The sequence below is a fragment of the Monodelphis domestica genome, chromosome 5 (assembly GCF_027887165.1).
Source record: "Monodelphis domestica isolate mMonDom1 chromosome 5, mMonDom1.pri, whole genome shotgun sequence".
Lineage (NCBI taxonomy): Eukaryota > Metazoa > Chordata > Mammalia > Didelphimorphia > Didelphidae > Monodelphis > Monodelphis domestica.
Genome location: NC_077231.1, coordinates 111,775,178 through 111,797,586, shown reverse-complemented (window position 1 = coordinate 111,797,586; position 22,409 = coordinate 111,775,178). Strand labels below are relative to the sequence as shown.

The following is a 22,409-nucleotide window of genomic DNA, read 5'->3' as shown; positions in this document are numbered from 1 at the left end:
TCTATTCTGACACTGCCTCCACTCTAGTTCAGCTCTCATCATCCCACACTTGAGCTATTGCAGTAGCTGGTAGGTAGGTAGTAGGTAGGTCTGACTGTCTCAAGCTTTTCCCTACTCCAATCCATCTTCCATTCATCTGTTCATTTGGTCTTCCTAAAGTACAAATCTGACCATGTCTGTGTCTGTCTCACACACCCAGAGCACCACCATTCAGTCACCTCCAAGATTATATATAAAATCTTTTATTTGACTTTTAATTCCTCTATAACCTGGCTCCCCTTCCCAGCTTTCCAATCTTCTTATTCCTTACATTCTACCTTCCCTAACTTTATTCTGCTCTATATGCTCCTTGCTTTTCTAGCTGTTCCTCACACAAAATACTCCATCTCCTGACTTAAAGCATTTTCTCTGGCTGTTCCCAATGCCTCGAATTCTCTCCCTTTTAATCTCGTCAAGAAGCCTTTTCTTATCCCTTTTGTTGTTGTCTCCCTGTTAGACTGTCATTTTTCTGTGATCAAGAACTCTTTATTTGTATTATGAGCACTTTAGCACATTGCCTGGCATGGAGGTTGGCCCTTAATAGATGCTAGTTGACTGACTTACCAGTTAGATAGATGCTAGCTGCATTTTTCTGAACCAAATATCCAAAGATATCCACACAAAGCCATAACTGGATTTAATCAACACAGTAAATTCATTGCATGAGACTTGGGATGAAGAGTACAAGTAAACTGATTTTTTTTCGTGTGTTGCAGAAATTGGAGGAAGAGTTTAAGCAGCCAAATCCTGCATCTTCTATACCACAGAGAGCAGGTAAGCTTCCTTTCATCTTTCCACATTGTGTTCTGGTTTGGGTATTTGCCTTCTCAGAAAACTAGCTACCCAGATGTTCTCTCTGTGCTTTAATAATGAAACTTAGTAGCTTCTTTTGGGTCAGGACTGAGCCAGGTGAATAATGTACGATTTTTCTTTCTTATTATTTAGGTGTTCCTTCTAATTCTTTAACTCAAGTTGTACATTCAGCTGGACGGCGGTTCATAGTGAGTCCTGTACCAGAGAGTCGATTACGAGAATCAAGATTTTTTACTGCTACATCCAATGAAATGTCAGACACGGGTGAGTTTTTCCAAAAACAGTTTGTTTTCTCATTTTGTATTTGCCTCTAATTCAGTAAACAGAAAACTCAAAAGTAAGAATAGCAAATAAGCCTAGGACAGAATTAAAGTGGGCAGGTTAATGAACTCCTGATAATTTCAAGTGGCTAAAACAGAACAAGAAAGAGAATCTTGGTGATCATATTACATATGGTAAATTGTGAGTAGAGTTCTTCCATATGATTTTACATAGTTATAGCCTGAATTACTTCATCCTTATTTAAGGTTGGGTGTCCAGGCAAGATGACTTATGTAATACTCTGTTTAAATCTCTTCTATTTTAATATCTGTCCCCTTAGCAGAATGTTATTTTATATTTATGTTGGTAAGTTTAGTAGAGCTTAGGACATCTTGTTCCTAACCTTAAAAGAAAAAAAAAACTAACTTTCCTTTTTTATGTATTTGTGTGTTTGTTTTCCTTTGCAGCTGCTGTTGCTCCACCCCATGGTCCTGTAATGAATCTTTCTCATTCTGCTTCATCCCTTAGTTTGCAACAGGCATTCTCTGAACTCAGGCATGGCCAAATGTCAGAAGGACCCAGTACAGCTCCCCCAAACTTCAGCCATGCAGGACCAACCTTTCCAACTGTACCTCCCACCATGACTAGCATGGCCATAGTCTTCCCTCCCACAGCAACAGCTGTGCCTTCAGTATCAGTCCCTGCAACAAGTAGCCCTTTTAATAGTGTTTCTGCACCAGTCACTCAGTCTGTGGTCACCATGCCTACTGAAAAGGTAATTGCCGGAGTTGCCTCCAGTGCAGGTGTATTAACTTCAGGTTCTTTCCCTGTACAAGTGTCTGGACCACCATTAACTACCAGCGTGGTTTCCAGCATTACTGCTCCTGCAGCTGTGTCATTGTCTACTACAACTGAATCAGTTCAGGCCCCACCATCTGGTGGGGGAGCTATGTCCAGTGCTGGCCCTTTTCCTCCTACAGCAGCATCAGTAGCTCCAGTTCCTGGAATAAGCAGTGCTGTTCCCCCAGGTGCTATCACCCCAGCTATGACTTCTCAGCCTGCCCAGAAGATTGCAGCAAGTGTAGCTATAGCAGCCACTCTGGCTTCAGCATCTACCACCACTCCATTCCCAAGTATAGCTTCACAGCCACCGCTTCAGCTCAGTAGCAGCTCTGCCTCTAGTCTAGCTGAAACAGTGGTGGTTAGTGCACTCCATCCCAAGCATGATGGCACACACTCATCAGACAAGCCACCCCTTAGCAGTGTAGTGGGGCTATCCCTGCCCCTCTCTGTACCCTTGTCTTCCTCAGGAGCAGGGATATCTGATTCAACTAGTCAGCCCAGTGCACTGCATCCCTTGCAAGTCCCATCTGCTGCTGCTTCTACACCTGTCCTTTCACAGGCAACAGGGATAATTTCCACCCCAATACTACCCCAGGTCCCTTTACCTGGTATCCCACCCCTAGCACAGCCTGTTGCTAATGTGCCTGCTGTACAGCAGACACTAATCCATAGTCAGCCTCAACCAGCTTTGCTTCCCAACCAGCCCCATACCCATTGCCCAGAAATAGATACTGATACACAACCCAAAGCTCCTGGTATTGATGATATAAAGACTCTGGAAGAAAAACTGCGGTCTCTCTTCAGTGAACATAGCTCTGTTGGAGCCCAGCATGCCCCCGTCTCACTGGAGACTTCATTGGTAGTGGAGACCACAGTCATGCCAGGCATCCCAACCACCGCTGTTGCACCAAGCAAGCTCATGACTTCCACCACAAGTACTTGCTTACCACCAAGCAGTTTGCCTCTAGGAACAACTACTGGTTTGTCAGTTGTTACACCAGTGGTCACACCCGGGCAAGCTGCCACCCCAGTCAGCTATGTTCCAGCCCCAGCCAGCATTGCAGCAGGGTTGAAACCTGGAACCCCTCCCTCAAAGCCACCTCTTACCAGGGTACCGGTAAGGTTCTTAGGGATTTGTTTTACGTAGTTTCTTCTCATATTGCACTGAAATAATGGATTTTTCTCTCGAGTCTAGAGTTAAAAGTTTTTATGTATAATAGCCATAGATCCCCAACAAAGTAGAGATGTGGTTATGAAAATGGCTTCAGAGGCTAATGTAGTTCTGCTGACAGATTAAACTCAGTTTATGTGTTTGGATTTCATTAAAAGCATACACACATGTATTAGTATTAATGTTTAAATTTTATTAACTTATGGGAATTAAACCTTGAAGTTTTCTAAGTATATATAAATATTAAGGTTAGATACCACACAAATATTTGTTCCGATTAGTTCAGATGAAAGGAACATTTCCCCCAAGAGGGAAATCTTCTCTGTCAGCTACAATGTAGAGAAAAGGAAAATCACTAGTATATAAAACCAGCTACTATATAAGCAACACATTTTCTTCTCCTGCTGGAAAATCAAGATTTAAGATTTAAAGTGATTGAATATCTATGATCAAATTAGTACAAGAGTCAGACACCCCAACCCTACCTCCCAACCCCGGATACTTAGTAACAAAATTACTAACTAAAATATACTTACTGATTCTTCCATGATGGGTTTCCCTCATAATGGCATCTCTAATATTTTGGCAGTTTTCATATAATCTGCCTGGAATTCTTCTAACTACATTGCATGTTCTGGTCATCTTTTAGTCTGATAATGGCATAAATCTTTGTAAAAATGGTAGACAGAGACTTGACTCAGACTGAAAGTATCTTGTTCCTAATATGAAAGAACTTTTCTTCTCATTTTCATATCAGGTTTTCCGCTAATTTAGAACCAACTAGAGAGAGTTTACCTGCTTTAAAAGAATTATATTTGTGTTAACATAAAACTACAAAATTAAACTGCAAAATAGATTATCTTAGATCAGCTAGGTAGTTACCACCACTCCTGGATTAAACCCTGGTTCCTTGTCCTCTTCCATAATGAGAGATCTGCATATCACTAATTACTTTTTGAATTTCCCATAGTTGTCTTGTAAAACTGTACAAAGTTCTGTTCACCTTTGTTCTTAACTAGAATTAATGCCATGAATAACAGAACTGACATGAATTACCCAGATATATAATAACTACGTTATTCCCCAGTGGATCTTTCCTCTACTGAATAATGTACCAAAAAATTACACAATTTCTAGGTTGTTGTTTTTTGTAATCTTTTATCAACTCAGTTAGGTGTATTATTCCTTAGTATACAATATTCGTAACCTCCTCTGACCCATCTTCTACTCATGTCTGATACATTCAAATTTCCATTCATTGTCTGTAGGTGCTACCGGTAGGTACCGAACTTCCATCTGGTACCCCACCCAGTGAGCAGCTGCCGCCTTTTCCAGGACCTTCACTAACACAGGTGCTAATTCCTTCTTTTTCTCTTGCTTTGTCTTTTAGAGTGCATGGTTAAATTCTTCATTGCATGGTATTTGCTTCTCCCATTTTTCTTTCTCTCTTGACTGAATAACTCCCTTCAACTACAGATTTTTGAAATAGTCCCTGAGCTACTGATCTACATCCCATCTAAACTGAGATGTAGTTCTTTTATTTGGAATATTAGAGACCCTAAATAGGAAGATGACTCTGAGATACTTATTTCAATATAGTTTTGAGTCTGTTTTTAAAAATTACTTCTCAGAGCCCAAAATTTTACTGGCAAATTCTTTCCTTCCACTTGACCAAGGTTAAGGATATCTAGCCTTTGAGACGGGTTTTTGTTTGTTTTTTTTGTTTTGGTTTGGTTTGGTTTTTTGCTCATATTAAAAAAATTTAATGGGTTCTTTCAAGTCATTTCAAACTGGTTCAGCATAACACAGATGTGCCTCATGGATATACAGACTCATAGAGAGAATACTGGTGTTTAAAATTTAAAAGATGTTTCTCTTGTCAAGGAGCAGCTTGAGATTATTGAAAGCATTGCAGTTTCTTCTTGCTATTGAATTCCAGTCCCATCTCGTAGTTAATCTACTTGGTCTTTTCCCAATATTCTACTAATTCCAATTATAGTACTAATAGACTAATTTAGTAAGCTGTCTATTTGATCTTCCTTTGAGAAGTTTTTGATAATTTCCAAAACTTGATTTCTTTGTCTTTGGTGACTATTCATTCTCTAAAACACAGGGGTCAGCATACCAACAGGTCAGATTCAGTCCTCTGCCTATTCTCATATGGGCCAACAGCTAAGAATGATTTTACCTTTTTAAATGTAGTAAAACTTTATTTTAAAGCATAAAAACCATTCTTAGCACCTACGTAGTAGTTTGCTAACCCCTTGTTCCAGGAGAACAATGCTACAAAGCTTTTCAGGGCTGAAAGAACATGAAACTATTTAATGTTTTTATTAAAAGGTAATTTAAATCCTAACATATATTTAGAGTCTTGCTACATATGCCGAGTAGGTCATATAGGAACTTCTACTTTGATATATAAAACTTGTAGACAAAGGAAGTAATTAGGCAATATTATGTATATGTGTCCAGTCATTCTTGGCAGAATTTATGAATAAGAAAGTTCATAAATTTTTCTTTTAAGTTCATCAACATTTAAATTATCATTTTACCTGTGATGATGATGGATGAGCTTTATTTGATATATCAATTATGTGCAGTTGGAGGTCAGTTGAATTTAATTACTATGTTGCTCTAATTCTCATTTTATGATAAATGTACTTATAAAAGAAGAGAAAATCTACCATTTCCAACCATCACCAAGTTTAATTATTTGAAGTCTTTTAAATCCATTTGAAACTCCAGGTATATTTACTAAATGAGAATAGAAGTAGGAATAGTTAGGGATAAGAACTAGGGATTCTGGTTGGAAGAGGGGGCAAAGGAGAAGGCTGAGGGAACTAGGACTGGGGTTAAAGGACTAAGGGACATTGAACTGAGAAAGAATTTTAGGATATGATGAGCTAGAGAGGAAGTTGGAAAATTAAGAAGAGAGAGAGCAGTCCAGTATGAGAGATTTTTTCCCTTTGTTCCTTCCATTCCTATTCAGTGATAGGATTGAGTGATAATTGAGAAATGAGACTCTTAATATCAATATTTGAAAGGTGATACAACTGAGCAGCAAGGTAAAGAAAAGCAGTAGGCATCCCCAACTAGTTCAGGTTTCTATTATATAAAGGGAAATACCTGAGGAATTCTTTCAGCTTTCCTAAGCAGTCATACATATTTGTAATTTGGATATTGCCTAGTTTGCCTTATATTTAGTTTCAGTTCATTTAGATCTAAGTCTTAGATTTCCCCAGGCTACTCCATTTCTTTTGAAGTAAGTCTTCTGTGGTGATAGTGATAATAACTCCCATTTGTATAGTGCTTTTCTCTCACAGCAGCACTGTGAGGTAAGTAGAAGTGTTCTCTTCACCTAAAATATGAGGAAACTGTGGCTCAGAGTTTGTGACATAAGACCATGTAGCTAGTAAAAGTAAAAACTGGGTTTTAAAACCAGGTTTCATATTTCCAGTTGTTAGCTAAAAGCAGGGTGGGAAATAGATCTTCTTGTTAATGGGGAAGTAATGGTTGTTTCCACATTGCTTCCTTGAAAATGATTGTCTGGATAATGTATTATTAATATTCCTCCTCAAATAGATTGATAAGACAGAAGTAATCGCTTCCTCTTAGAGGAGAAGTGGCCTGCATATGTTACATAGATATATGTTGTCAGGCATAAGTTTGTTAGGGGTTATTTTTGCTTAACTGTACCTACTATTGTGAGAGAGGGGGTGATATTGACAAGTGATAGCAGTTTTTTAAAGCTATTTTTCAGAAATGATGTGCAAATGACAGTACTTTCACCCTATAGTTAGGGTTTTATAAAAGTGAAGAAAAAAAGTAAATGAAAATAGGTAAGATGTGATAAAGATCAGTTGTGTAAACATTTCATAGTTTTCTTGGAGAAGGGAAGAATAGAAAATCCATCTGGGTACAGAAGAAAGAAGGTGATAGAACATGCATATAATCAATCTGATTTATTACAACCCTGAAAAGGTGATAGAAATTTAATGAATTTGGAAACAGCTTAACAATATGAAGATCAAATCGATCTTTGTTTCCCTGAACAAATACTGCATTTCATTTCCAAAACCTTCATTTAAACTAGTATATAAAGTAGTTATGGCTTACTTACAAAGTAAGTATGCCTCATAAATTGGCTATTGATTATGCTAATGTGTCTATAAGACATTCTTATTAGTGGGTATTTTTGCTTCAGTCTCAGCAACCTCTAGAAGATCTTGATGCTCAATTAAGAAGAGCCCTTAGTCCAGAGACTGTCCCAGTCACATCTTCAGTTGCTGTAAGTTGAAAGAGCTTCAAAATAGCCTGTCTCCTTCCTTCCCAGGATACTGTGTTCCCAGAATATATAATGTAATTCAAACAGGTTGAAATAAATATTCTTAAGATTTTAGCAGAGTGTATTTAGGTCACACATTAAATAAGAGTGCTGGGCCTGAAATCAGAATATCTGAATTCAAATCTAGCTTCAGATACTTATTTGCTTTGCAACCTTGGAAAAGTCACTTCCTATTTGCCTTAGTTTCCTCATTTTTAAAATGAGCTAGAGAAGGAATTAGCAAAACACTCCAGTATCTTTACCAAGAAAATCCAAAATAGGGTCATGCAGAGTCTGACAGAACTGAAAAACTACAATAAAAACTACATATAAGTGTGATACATGGTAATGATGATGGGGCAAATGGTTGGAAATCTTTGATATTTACCACATTGTATAATTTTGTACTATTTATTCAGATAAGCCTCATTTCACTAGCTAGTTCCCCCCAAAAAATCCCTATCTAGTTTTTTTGGCATACATTACTTGAATGTCAGGGGTATCCTGCTCATATATATGTTTTTTACATATCTTAAGTTGAAGTTTTTACTTAATATTTGTCCTAAAGGAAAGTACTTCTCTTTGAATGAATTTGAGATACCTTCTGAAGCAGGCTAAAGAATTTATCATGAAAAAGCTTTAAAAGCTCTTTACTTCTCCTAAAAATTACACTAAAATGATTTAATAGAAAAGAGATATATTATCCCTTTTAGTTGATTTAATGACAAGATCAAGTTTTCCATTGCATGTTTCAGATCAAAATGGCACATTTCTGTCTTCCTAAAAAATCAAGAAAAGAATGTATTGATTATAGTTACTAGATTAGAAGTTTTATTTATCTTATATCTTTTCAGAGTAGCTAAGTGGTCAATCCTAGACACAGGAGGTCCTGGGTTCAAATCTAGTCCCAAATATTTCCTAGTTGTGCAACCCCGGGCAAGTCATTTAACCTCAATTGCCTATCCCTTAACCTCTCTTCTGCCTTAAAACTGATATTTAACATGGATTGTAAGACAGAAGGTTATGTATTGGTTTGTTTTTTTAAGGGTCATCTTCTCATCTGTAATGACAAGATTTGATTATTCTCATGGTCATAATTTATCTTCTAAATCAAGTTTAAAGTTGAAATGTATTTATTTAATTTTAACAAACTAGCAAAAAACAACCAAAAACTCAAGGTTTTTTGTTTTGTTTTGATTTTTGTCTTGCAGCCCACATCAGTAGTGGCTCCAACATCAGTTGCCGGAGCAGTGCCAGTGGTAGCACCAGTTCAGAAAGGTAGAGTATGGTATCTTGGGGACAGTGCAATTCAAAAGCAAGCCCCTATTTAAGCCCTTGATCTTCTAGTCAGATTGGCAGCAGATTAGTAATGCAATTCTTTAAAAATCTTGTGCGGTTTGAAATTGAGGTTAACAAAACTAGCAAAAGAATCAGAGGAACATTAAAAGCTATCTCTCACAAACTGATCACCAGGATTAGTTCAAAAAAATAATCAAATTCTTTGAATACAATCAACTTTAAGCTTGTCCTATATTTCAGGCACTTCTGTATTTGTTTACATAAGCTGACCATCCTGGAAGACCTCTCAAAACTATAGACTTAGTCTAAAAGGAATAGAGAGATGAACTTCAAAATAATTCTGGTCCAGAAGAATGTTCTTGTTTCATGAATCCTATATCTAACTACTCTTTGAGAGCTTAACTTGTGAATACAACATTGCAAAAAAATTAAGATTAGTCTAATTAGAATCATCCCTTTAGTCATAATTTAAAAAAAAAAGAAATTTCAAACATCTTTCATCATTTTCTCTGCTTGCTTCAGCATCTCAGAGCATAGAAGATAATACCATAATGAACAATGCAGAGGCCAATGTTCTTAAGATGGGCCGATTTCAGGTAAGAAATTAACTTTTTAGTAACTTAGAACTCTATATGAGAGGTTATATAATTGTGACATGATTTAGAATTATAAATTTGAATAAGTTGATGTGAAAGCTTCACAAGCATATTCTTCAAAAACCCAGAGTTAGCTGTATACCAATGATCATGAATTTTCTTGAGACTTTACCAATGGTCTTTCTAGGCTAGAGATTTTTTTTTTTAATTTCTAAAGAATCACTTCTCTAATATCATGCAAAACCACACCTAGAAACCAATACAGACTCCTCAGCTTATCGTTTACAATCTGGCTCCAGAATAGCTTTCTAGATTTGTCCTATTAATCCCACTCACACACATGCTATATTCTAGCCAAGCTGGTCTTCTTACTGTTTCCCCAATCTGGTATTCTGTCTCCTACCTTATACAGACTGTCCAGGTGTGGAATATACTCCCTCTTCACCTTTGCCAATGAAGGAGGCATCTTTGCCTTTAGGGCTCAACTCCACTTCCTATGGGAAGTTTTTCCTTAGCTCCCTTCCTTCTCAAATTATCTTGTACTTCCTCATCTGAGTACATGGTGTATTTCTTCCTCTTAGCACCTTTTCCCTGCCATTCAATTAGAACTTCTTGAGGGCATTCCTAGTATCTAGTATAGTGCCTATATTATATTAGTGGGTACTTAATAAATGCAAAATGAATTGTATGGTGTTTTTTTTTAAGTCATTTCTTGAATTTTAGCTTAAAATTACCCTGCTGCTCTGGGCATTCCTTCATAGAAAACACTTTCTTTCAGAAGCATGGAACAAGATTCAACCCTTTCTTGTATACAGTTGTATATTGTGTACAATTGACTGCAAAATGGAATTTCCTACTCTTGTATGAGTGTGCAGCTTTGTGGCTTGCTTTGGTTTGTTTTTAGTCTATCCTGAAGGGTATTCTTATTTTGATTTTTTTTAACTGTCAGGTATCAGTTGCAGTAGATGATTCCTTGAAGGAGAGCAAAACTAAATCTGAGGAAGTAAAGTCTGTTCATTTTGAGTCGAGCACTTCAGAGTCCTCAGTGTTGTCAAGTAGCAGTCCAGAGAACACTCTGGTCAAGAAAGATCCTGGTGGACTCGCCACAGCCCTCTGTGGTACCTCCTTGGATATAGTGGATGGTGTTCCCTCTCAGAAAACTTCTGCTACACAGACAAAGCCAGAAGCTGAGCAGCCCACCACTGTTGGCCGTTTTCAGGTGACAACTACAACAGACAAGGTTGGTCGATTCTCTGTGTCAAGAACTGAGGACAAGATGACCACTGTGGTTGAGAGTGAGCCCCCTGTGGAACGCCCTTTGTTGGATTCTGAACAGGTTGTTCCTTCTATTGTGGCACCAAAGAAAGAAAGGCCTGAATTATCAGAGTTAAGCCATCTTAATGGGCCATCTTGTGACCTGGAAGCTGCTTTCCTAAGTAGGAATATGGATGATGGTTCAGGTAGCCCACATTCTACTCACCATTTGGGCTCCAAGGGTAGCCTTCCAATCCAGAACCTTAGCCAGAGCCTTAGTAACTCATTCAACTCCTCTTACATGAGCAGTGACAATGAATCAGACATTGAAGACGAGGACTTGAAGTCAGAACTACGTCGGCTACGAGAAAAGTAAGACTACTTTCTTCCCTTATAAAAGATGTAGAATCAGAGGCTTAGAACTAGAAAGAATTTTAGAATTTTAGAATGTACTCATCTAATCTAATCCAAACTATGAGACCCTAGGGAGCTTTAGTAACTTGTCAGGGTCACACAACTACAAAGTAGAAGGGAGAAGTTCAAAATGAAAATCTCAAATTATAAATCTGCTTCTAGATTTTTCTTCTAATACTATATGTGTAGGGTATCTCTTATCTAATAAAAGATAAGAATTTAAGCATACTAGAGAGAAAGCATTATCAAAATATATAGAAATATTTAAAATACAGAAAGTTGTTTAAATTCTCTTATTCACAAGTATACTCTTGATATTATAAATACTTTGAGTCTTAATCATATATACTTGTTTAGCTCCCACTAGCCTGCCTTAGACTTCTTTAAAGATACTTGCTATGTACCAAGCACTGTGCTGAGCATTCTACAAATATTTTCTTGTTCAGTCCTCACTGCCACCCTAGGACAGTGATGGCAAACCTTTTAAAGATGGCATGCTGTCCCCTACCCCACCTCCCAGGAGCCAGGCTCCCAGCCACCTCATACCCATGGGAAGCTGCCTCCTGGTGGCAGGGCCTGAGCGATGAGCGAGGGGAGAAGACTAATAGGGTTTGGGGGGGGGGGGGTTCTTATTGGAATCTTGTTCAAATGCAGCCCTATGAGCTCTCTGCTTGGCTTTGTCACAGAGATTCAATCTCAGCACCTTTTAGGCTGCTTATATTTGCATCATAATGGTGTGCTGGGAATGGGGCTGCCTCCTGTTGGACTACAGCCCACATGGAGTTGGGAGGCCAGGGCAGAAGGGATGCATTGAGCCTTTGGAGGGCAGGGTCACCCCCGGGGGGGGGGGGTGTCTTTTATGGGTTGGGGCCTGGGACTGGGCCCAGTGGTGGGAGAGGAGATGTACCCCACCACCCCCTACTGCCCCTTGGCCCAGACAGGAGAGGAGAAAGGGTGGGCAATGGCCTGTGTGCTCTGCTCAGGGGAGGGAGTAAGCATAGAGGGATGGGGGGTGGCACCCTGGAGAGGTGGAGGAAACTGCCCAGACAGTGTGCATGTGTGTGCCCACAGAGAAGTCTCCATGTGCCATGTATGCCATAGGTTTGCCCTCACAGGTTTAGGAGATAGGTCCTTTTTTTATAATTGGGGAACCTGAGGAGACAGGTTAAGTGACTTGCTCAGTGTCATACCACTAGTAAAGGTCTGAAGCCAGATATGAACCCAAGTCTTCCTTACTCTAAGCCCAGCACTCTATCCACTGTGCCACCTAGTTGCCTGTGTAATAATAGCTAGCTTTTATATAGTACTTTAAAGTAGCAAAATGCTACAAATATTATATGATTGTCAGTACAACCCCGGGAAATAAAAGCTTTTATCCCTATTTTTCAGATGAGAAAACTGAGACAGGTTAAGTAACAGAGGCCTAGGGTCACCTGAAGCAAGATTTGAATTCAGGTCTTCCTGACTCCAACTCAAATCAAATATTCTAAAGCCGTGTTGGTGAACCCATGGCACATGAGCCTTTGCGTGCTCCTCTCCTCTTCTCCACAGCACCTGAGGACATTTTTCACATGCCCCATTCCTCTGTTCAGCAGTCCAGTGCAAGCATAATCTCCCCTGTCTGGGGTAACGCAGGGGGCTCGTAGGCAGCTTGAGGATGTAGTTTGGGCATCCTGTCTGTAAAAGGATCACCATCACTGCTCTAAAGTGACTCACTGTTGGGTGTTCTATATATCAAGGGCTCTTTAGATAGCAAGTGGCCTATATTTACTCTTTTTGTTCTTAGGATCCAGGAGAAACAACCATACCTCTTGTCTTCCTTTGTTAGAGACTAAGAACTTTTAAATTGGGGTAGGAGGAGATAGGGAAGAAAAATTTTTGAGTTTTCATCATCGTGGAAATTATTTGGTTTTAGGGGAAAGGTGAGTGGCTAGATTTTGAGAACAAGTAAGTATTTACATTCAGAATAAATACAAGGACCTAGATTCATAAATATAAATGAGATTGCCATTTGTTGTCATATTAAAGTGGTTTTATATTAGTGAGTTTGGAGGTGAGTACATTCTTATGTCTGGACTTTATCCTTAGGCACCTTAAAGAGATCCAGGACCTACAGAGTCGCCAAAAACATGAAATCGAATCTCTGTATACCAAACTGGGCAAAGTTCCCCCTGCAGTCATCATTCCCCCCGCTGCTCCACTCTCAGGGAGAAGAAGGAGACCCACTAAAAGCAAAGGCAGCAAGTCTAGCCGCAGTAGTTCTCTAGGAAATAAGAGCCCCCAACTTTCAGGTAAGGAGCCATGGAATAGAATAAAAATGTGTCTTTTCTCTTAGATTTCTCTTTCCACCCCCTTTTTTTTCCTCCTTTAGTGTATGTAAGCGACTGAATTATAGAAATGAAGCTATCACTTCAATATTTTGGTTGCTTTCAGAGGCTGATTTTTTAAAGATAACTTTTGCATATTATTCTCAGTTCCCTCTTTCCTGCCTTCATTTTACCCTTGGAAGTGGTCTTAGTGAATGACCCTTTTAGCATAATTCACACTGAGACCAGTTTAATGTCTCCAGTAAAAAAGTCTACTTGAGAGCAGTCAACAGCTTTGCCACCAACCAAAGTGTTACTCATGTTTGCCCAAACCTTTGGTTCAATAGGTGTTCTGTTTTTTAAACATGCCTTCTTTTCATTGAAAAAGTGTTGAGCAGAAACTCTCATATGCTTACACAAGATAGCCATAATTCCACCTGGGATTTGACTGACATGTCACAGACAACTGTTTTGGGTAGATAGATAAGTTATAACTCTTATTTGGGATTTAATTTAATTTGTAGTGTTATCAAAGGAAATAGCTAAAATATTTTGAGAATGAACATTATTAATACTTATATGTTAGATATATATTATAGAAGTTAATATAACATATATTAAATATACTATATAAGAATAATAAAAGTTATATCACAAAACAGAAAATCATCAGTAGGCCAGCTATTTTCCTGCTGGATAGTTTTTGCTTTACACTGAGAGTGATGGTTCGTTGTACATGTAATGGCCATTGTTCCATCTCCACAGTGTTTGTGATGATTCCCTGTAAAGAGGGTTAATCTTCGTGAAATTCCCAGGAGGATTATTTAGCTTTAAAGGATCATGCTTATGAAAACAACTGTGTTTCTTTTCCATCTTTCTCATAGACATTCTCCCTTAGCCTTCTGTCCTTCAGGTCTGAAGTGTTGTGACAGTGTTGAAAACTGTTATAATAGTTCTCAAAAACATTAACTCATTTCCTCAACATCACAGGGTCAACTCACAGTACTTACTGATAGGAAAATGCTTAAGTAATACCATCTGCTAACCTTACCTGCATTCCAAGTAAATTCATGCTTGACAGACTTGTTGAACGGGAGATGAATACCCAGGGATGAGAAAAGGAGGTCATTTCCGGGATACTGGACCCAGCACTTGTGTGACATCTGCCAAGGAATTGAGTGCCAAACATTTTCTGCATTCTGTGGCTGCCCATACCATTTTGCCACACAGTTACATCTGACCTGGCATGTGCCTGCCTAAGTAGGAAAGCTAGGCAGAGCCTGCTTTGGAAATCTAATTATATCATATTTCAGTGCTTTTCTCAATAGGGAAAAAACAGAATCTTCTTTTCAAAACCTATTCAGAGTCAGGTTTGGTTGTTAGTTAGAAAACTGTGTGCTCCCTTTGTCCAGCTGCTACCCTTTCTTACTTGACTTAGACAGGTGAACCACTCTAGGCAATCTGTCTTAAAAGACTTCTCTTAGGTGGCAGTATTATGAAGGGAACTCACTGACAATGTCAGTGATGTAGGGAGAGCAGAAGTTACTTCCCACTTCACTCTTGGCTTCTTTTCCAATCAATAAAAGCTGTTGTTCTTTCTTATTCTACAGGATCTCCCATCCCCATCTCACCCTATGGACACTGTTCCCCAGTCAAAACACAAGATTTTTTTCTTACAGTCCATTCTCATTTGTCTTTTTGTAGCCTACCTACTCAGTTCCTATGGCGTACAGTGGGAAGACTGAACTACTAAGAAAATTCCCCTTGTTTCCTGATGCCACTCTGTCTTTTCACAGGCAACCTGTCTGCTCAGAGTGCAACTTCAGTCTTGCACCCCCAGCAGACACTCCACCCTCCTGGCAGCATCCCAGAGACTGGGCAGAATCAGCTGTTACAGCCCCTTAAACCATCTCCCTCCAGCGAGAACCTCTATTCAGCTTTTACCAGTGATGGTGCCATTTCAGTACCAAGTCTCTCTGCTCCAGGCCAAGGTAAGAAATCAGATGGCAACCACCATCTTCTGACAGCACTAAGGTGGAGGAATTGCCATAGCCTTGGTGATGGACCAAATGCTTCAGAAGACTTCAGGGTCACAGCTTGGACTGAGGAACTTGAAAGCAAAAGACCAGCTGGCCAGTACACAGTCTATGTACAACCTGCTCAGGAGTCTTAGCCTTAGGACAGTGTGAGGTGATGAACAGATGATGAGGTAGACTTATTACAGCGAGATCAGTCAGCATCTGAGTTAGGCTTTTGTTGCTACCATCTGGTCAAAGAGCCTCTTCAGGGAATGCCATGTAGTGATCAACATGAAAATTCACACGTCTGAGACCTTTGTGAAGGAGGTATCACTGCAAGCAAGTGAGGGGTTGGGGGCCCAGGACTTAACCCTTGAAGACATATCAAAAAGAAGACTGGGAAAGTGGTCATCCCCCAAAATGCAATAGACTACCAGGGAATAGAACATTATTTCCTGGAAGATGATGCATAGCCTGGTCAGGGCAGATTTTCTTTTCCTCTGCTTGGGGTAAGGGAAGCATGCTGGAGGAGTTATTATGTTTTCTGTCCAGAGCCCATTTTAACCACAATGATTTTGTTTTATTGTACAAAACATTCCCATTGAAAGGGGTTTCACGAATAATAGAAATAAGATATAAAATGCAGTGTGGGATGTCTAAGAAGGAAGAAAGGGACAAAATAGAGATAATAGACTTGCTTCTAGAGAACTCAGAAGCAAGGATCACTGTGCCCTTTCTTCTCTAAGAACTTTTTCAGGAGAATTGAAAGAAAACTTTGAACTGAGTACCAAATCTTACTGAGGTGATTGTACTCTCTTCTTAAGGAGCAAAATAAGCTAGCATTATTCTAGTGAATAGTTTTGGATTTTTGCAGGTAAAGGGAGTGGAATTCCTGCTTCCTTTTCTATCTAGGGGCCCTTCTCCTGAAGCTTGTTCTCCTTTGTGCCATCTTAGTACATTTCACCACTCCAACCTCAAGTTTCTAACATCTTGTAGTTGTGTTCTGTGTTTCTCTTCCTTTCTCTGTTTCTCCCTCTTCTCCCCCACCTCACAGGCTGTGCGAAGTTTAACTGTGCGTCTGAGCGGGTGACATTCAAACCTGGTGGCAGGAGGACCCGATTTCTGAGTACGCCCTGCTTGGCTCTTTGTGTGTAACACCTTTACTCCTTCCTTGTTTTTGTTTTTCTGCTGCTTGGATCTAATATTTCATGCAGCTCATTCTCATTTGTCTCTTTGTATCCCGTGTACTCAGTGGCTTGGCTGAACTATTGTTACACTCAGAAGTTTGGGTCCATTTGTTCTTACTGAAATATAAAATTCTATGGAAAGAGCATTTTCTTTTGAACTTGGAGATGAACTTATCTGGATCTGAAAGATTTCTTCATATTAAATTTAGCTAGTATAAAGAGCTTGTTCAGCAGAACACAGAGCACTTAGGCCATTTTTGAAAGAATGAACCTTGGACCTTACAGAGGTTAACTTCAAGCTCCATGACCTTGACATTAAAGGTACCGGAAAGATAGAATAGTTCTATCTAGTAAGCACATGAACATAATTAGGTTATATTTGTCATAGGAACATGATATATCTTTTCCTGTTTATTTTGTCTTCTATTTCACAGTATATTGAAGTATTCATGATAAGATTTAAGTTTCAGTTCAGATTGAATAATCACAGAGTACTAGTTACTGTATATAGAACCTTGAAGAAACATAAAAACCTCTTTTGCATAGCTCCTGGTGACTGCTTTACTTTTCACTCCAAACTCAATAATTCATAGATACTTTAATTATGACTCCCGTTTCAAAGGAAAACCAATGCATACTTGTTATAGAACTCCCTTAGTAAAAGTGTTTCATCAGTTGGAGATTGACCTCCAACAAAGAAAGGAGGACTTCCTCATTCAAGGTGGCAAGTTATTGCAGTCATTGAGAACTGCTTTAGAATATGCTTTTTGAAGTTTTTTTGGGTATTCCTTATAAGGAAAATCAAGGGAAAAGCCCTTGAGAGAGTTTAAGGAAAGGTCTTGTCTCTCAAGACCTCAAACTTCTGATGTGGTTATTGGGGGTGTTTTTAAATGCATGTGCTAAGGCTGCAACATAATGCTTCTGAGTGTGCTTCAAAGGTTGACAGACCCTTCTGGATGGAAGTGTTATTGCCCCTCCATTGTCTGTAATGACAGGGTATGTAAGGGAAGTGCTTTGATTCACCTTCATGCATCACATTTAACTTCATTCCCCTGCATTCGTCCCCAATACCTATTTAATTTCATTCCCTTGCATTTTGCAGCCCATCTCCTCTTACTTCCCTACCCATCTTTTCCTTTTACTTAGCAATAGGATAAGGCTTTGGTAGGGGGTTGTCTAGACTTCTCCTTCCACAACAGATTTCAAAGTTATTTGGCTTCCAGGGATAGAATATTTTGACAGTACTTTGATAAAGGGCTTTGATTTAGGGGCTCAGAGCAGTAGTTTCCTTAAAGAATTGATATTAATAGAGTGCTTTAAGGTTTACAAAACACTTTATGTGTTTAGAATTGATCCTTACAAAATCTTTGTGGGATAGGTCAACAGGTATTATTTGTATTTTTTTAGTGAGGGAAACTGAGGGTCCACAGAGGTTAAAATGATTTGCCCACAGGCACACAATAACCACATGTAAGTGATATAATTTGAACCCAGATTTCTCCTAGCTACTACTTTCTATAACACTATATTTTCTATCCAACCAGATCGAGAGTTAGTAAGCTTGGTTCAATCATTATCCACATAACTTATGTTTCTAGCATAAATAAAGAGGCAGAAAGATGTAAAAGTTGGGTAGTTTGGAGAAAAATGTGGAAGAGATTCAGGTCTTAATGTCATAAAATCCAGGGGAGGATCCATTTCTGTTATTTGGGGATCATTTTTAATACATTCCATTCTTAGCACTTCCCTTGAAAAGATAAAGGAGTGGGTCTAAGTCAGTTGAATATGCATTTCTGTGCATGGTCTGTGTGAGCAGGCCCCATGGGGCAAGGAAGCTAAGGTTATATATAAATACATATATATATATTTAAAAAAATATATATATATATAGGGGATTAGCTAGATAGTGCATGGGATCTTTGCATCTTTTTTGTCCTATAAGAATAGATAGCTTAGTAAAAGCACGGTTTGGCACAGTACGTAGATTGCTAGTTTCCCAGAATCCTTTAACCCTTCCCTTACAACTTAATTCTTAAGATTGCAATAGTGAAGGTGGGAGGAATCAAATTGATGTGACTTAATAATCAAACTGGAATAGTAAGGCTGCTATAAAGGCTTTGCAGATTCTTGATTGCTAATACATTCAATTGGCTATATGTTAACTACTCAGCAGGAGAAACAGAGAGTGGAACTGGATCAGTGGGTGAAACTCTGCTTTGGGTGTTTGAGCCTTAAGCAGTGAGACTTAGGTAGATAGATAACCATCTCTCAGCTCCTAGACAGTGCAGCTTCTCCCTAACCAAGGATTCCAGTCCATAAGATAGTCACTCAAGAGAGGTCTTTCTGGGGTGGGTAACTTAAAGAGGTTCATTTGATTTGAATACGTAGGGTTTTGGTCTTGATTTCCAGAAGCTACACTTTGATAAGACTAAAGCTTTGCTCTCTGCCCCCTTGGGACATCAAGGATCCCTGCATCCTACTGCCCCTTCTCTTACTCCTGGTTTCTCTTGCTGGGCCATTTAATGCTGTTTGCAGATACTAAGTATTTTGCACTGATGTTTCTTTAACACATTGCTCTTTCTTTGTGCTTCAGGGAAGATGGTGAAAAAAGTCTGTCCTTGCAACCAGCTCTGTAGTAATTATCTCTTTCTGTTATTTTTGGTCTTTGATTGTAATGCTGTTATCCATTAATTTTCCAAACCCTGAAGTCTTATCTCTTTGAATCTGACTTCAGTCTTGCATCTGTTTGTCTCTATCCCCTCTTATAATGTGTTTATTAATATGCCTAAGTACCAACAAGTAATTAATCATTGAGTCTGAAAAATTACCTCCAGTTCTAGACTATCACGACTTGCCAACCTCATCTGATCCTATCCCCAAAGCAAATCATGGTTTGGCAATAACCAGGGAATTATGCAGAAGATCAAATGTATATGGTCGATGTGGAGAAAAGATATCTGCCACACTAGGGAGATAGACTATAGATTACCCTTTGACTTTAATGAATAATGTTATTTGTGGATTTAGTTCCTTGCAGGTCAGAAATGGACAGGTCAGGAGACTTTAATTAGAATCACTGGAGATTATGATTATTAGTACTTGGTAAGGAGATACTCAGATAATGAAGAAAGAAGGATTAATGAGATTTAGATCTCTTCACTACTCCTCTGCATTCCCAAGGATTACTAAGGCTCAGAGGGAATTGCCAGAAATCTGAAGATTTACCTATCTCTAGCAACAAATTGGCTGGAACTGAATCACAACAGAAACAAAATCTATGAAGCCTAGTGTGAAGAAAGAAGTTCCCAGTAGTCAGAATTGGGACTGTATGTGATAGCTGGTTTTCAACAGTCAGATCTAAGGGATCTTCCCCATGTCACAAGCTAGTATTCTAGACCCAATGTAGGTATAGTGAAAGAGAATGAAATGAACCTTCTGTTTAAAGAGATTGCATGTTTCTAAGGGGTTATAGCCACCAGTTAATGAAGAGGTATCACACAAAGCATGTGGAAATAAGGAATTTTTTAATGTAAATAAGGAATGTGACTCTTGTTTGTTTGAGCTTCCCTGTTAAATTATTTTGGCTTTTGATAGCTCCTTCACCTCTAACTGAACGTGAATCTGTATTGTGCTTGCCTTATTTACTGACCAGGGCCCCTCTGAATATTATCCCATTAAATGTCAACCCTCATGCATGTGACCTTGAATTTCCACATTACCATGTCCACTCATCCTCACTGCATGTGACTCCCTCTCTAGCCCTTTCTTACATTTGCCTTTGGAGAAAGTTCCCCCGAGTCCTCTTCTTTTTTGTTCAGATTCTCTGCACTCCAAAGAAAATACCACCCTTCCCTTCACATGGTTAATGCAGCAGGGCACCTTAGGGCACATCTTCTTTGCTGGGGCAGAGCCCTGTACTATTCTCCCTATGTTGCCACAGCACTGAGAAGCATGATACCTTCCCCATTCAGAAGCTTCACTGAAAGGTCAGCTCTGATCCTTTCTCAGCAATGCTTGTGGGGCCTATCTATTCCCTGGGTCAGTCTTAAGGCCAGCTGCTGACTAATTAAAAGGGCTTGTTTTCTGGATTGCTCCAACTGATGGCTTTCAACATCTGAGTTCATGCAGCAGGAAGTTTGCATGCACTTATGGATGCTCATGACATGGAAGCAAAGGCCAGATGGACATAACCACCCGCCTAGTAGTTGGGTGTCTGGACAGCCTGGTGGCTTGGAATCCCATCCCTATACTTTACATAGCTTTAATTTATCCTGCAGTTGCAAATGTGAGATCTGATAAGAGTGAATATGAGACAGTGACTCTTCTCTCCCTCTTCCCTAATACTTGCCTCTTCGAATAATCTTCAGTGTGCCCTCCAGCAGAGCCGAAATCAGGCAGGACACGGATGCCTTCTTTCTCATCAGCCATACAAATAAAAATACCTTCTCCATAGCCTCAAAGCTTCCCCATCCCTTGTGCACACCTGCCCCAGGCTGAATGTTCCTGCTGCTTCAGTGTTGAAGAGCTTGCTGCTCTGGTTTGGGGAATGAACAGAAGGCCATTGGCAACCTCAGAATAGAGCCTCTTCATGAGCTAAATGATCCACGTCCCTATATTTTCAAACCCTAACTTGGCTTATCATTCCCAGAAAGAGAATAAACATTTAGTCTCTTCCAAGGATGGTGTCCTTACAAACCTATGTTTGTGGGCCCAGGTGAAAACTGTGTCCAATATGATAAAGTACTATTTAATGGAGCCTCTTCTAGCTCTGGGGTGTCCCAGGGAGCCTAAATGTTGAAGTGGCAGTATCTACATGGGATTGTAGATAACCTTGTCCTCCTAGGCCAAGTCATTCCCTCCTTCCTCCTCCTCAGCCTTGCTTTCCCCTCTTTAAGGTGACTGGAAACCAGAGCAGCTGGCCCCTCCCCTCCCCCCGGACTGCACATTCCTCTCCCTCTTTCACAGCATGGGGGCTAGGAGCAGAGTATCAGTAGACCCTAGCCTTGACTGCCCTTGGGTGATGTGAAAAACAAACACTCTTTCCATTTGCCTGTTGTGCCGGCCTAGGCAAACACCCTCATCCACAATCACTCCAGGTACTCTGGTAGCTCCTGAAGAAAATCCTTCCTCATAATTCTGTTTAGCTGAAGCATACGGCTTAAATAAAACCCAGGAATCTTAACCACTTGCCTTTCTTTCTGCATGGCTTCCTAACTCATCCTTTCCCTATGCCCTCCATTTCATCATTCTGTGACCTTTGACATTCTCCTGAAATTGCAACCTAAATACAATTTTTGTGAAGCCCTTTGTTCTTTTCCTTCTAACCCTAGGGACCAGCAGTACGAATACGGTGGGAGGAGCAGTCAATAGCCAAGCCCCGCAAGCCCAGCCACCCAGCAGAAAGGGCACATTCACAGACGATCTACACAAGTTGGTAGACAACTGGGCCCGAGATGCCATGAATCTCTCAGGCAGGAGAGGAAGCAAGGGACACATGAACTATGAGGTGAGACTTTGTCCTTTCCTTCCTAACCCATTTCAAGCATTGAAACTAGTTAATAAATGCCTAAAACAGAAATCCAACCCGATTGTTACTCACTAGTGGTGGTTCCAAAAAGTTTTTTGATGTGGACTTCTTTATGGTCAGATTAATCTTGCTGCTTTTTTTAAGGACCAAAAAAAATTGTTTTTCCTTGGTATATATCAAGTTTTCTTTTTCCCTCCATTGGTAACAACCTCACTGGAAGATGGGTAATTTCAATTCTAGAGAACCCTGAAGGATTCGTCACTTCAGTGAAGAAGGAAAAATCCCCCATCTTTGGGATGTAATAAAATAATTCTTTCCAAATGGTAAAGACTATTTTTCTTGAAACTTTCTAATGTT

The 22,409-nt window shown here is 39.5% G+C and overlaps 1 protein-coding gene across 22 annotated transcripts in view; it reads left to right on the top strand.

Annotated features, from left to right (window-relative positions):
* WNK1 (WNK lysine deficient protein kinase 1) overlaps nt 1–22,409 on the top strand; it is a 183,080-nt gene that overhangs the window by 157,534 nt on the left and 3,137 nt on the right. For 5 of the 22 annotated variants that reach the window (XM_007503811.3, XM_056800762.1, XM_007503809.3 and 2 more), the window contains 13 exons: nt 756–813; nt 985–1,116; nt 1,581–3,073; nt 4,396–4,479; nt 7,332–7,415; nt 8,663–8,729; nt 9,273–9,346; nt 10,296–10,972; nt 13,103–13,305; nt 15,117–15,311; nt 16,393–16,485; nt 19,119–19,160; nt 21,856–22,031. In XM_007503811.3, the coding sequence (XP_007503873.1) occupies nt 756–813; nt 985–1,116; nt 1,581–3,073; nt 4,396–4,479; nt 7,332–7,415; nt 8,663–8,729; nt 9,273–9,346; nt 10,296–10,972; nt 13,103–13,305; nt 15,117–15,311; nt 16,393–16,485; nt 19,119–19,160; nt 21,856–22,031 (3,378 nt within the window). The remainder of the gene's footprint in view (nt 1–755; nt 814–984; nt 1,117–1,580; nt 3,074–4,395; nt 4,480–7,331; nt 7,416–8,662; nt 8,730–9,272; nt 9,347–10,295; nt 10,973–13,102; nt 13,306–15,116; nt 15,312–16,392; nt 16,486–19,118; nt 19,161–21,855; nt 22,032–22,409) is intronic. The other 17 variants (XM_007503813.3, XM_007503812.3, XM_007503807.3 and 14 more) reach the window with 10 other exon arrangements.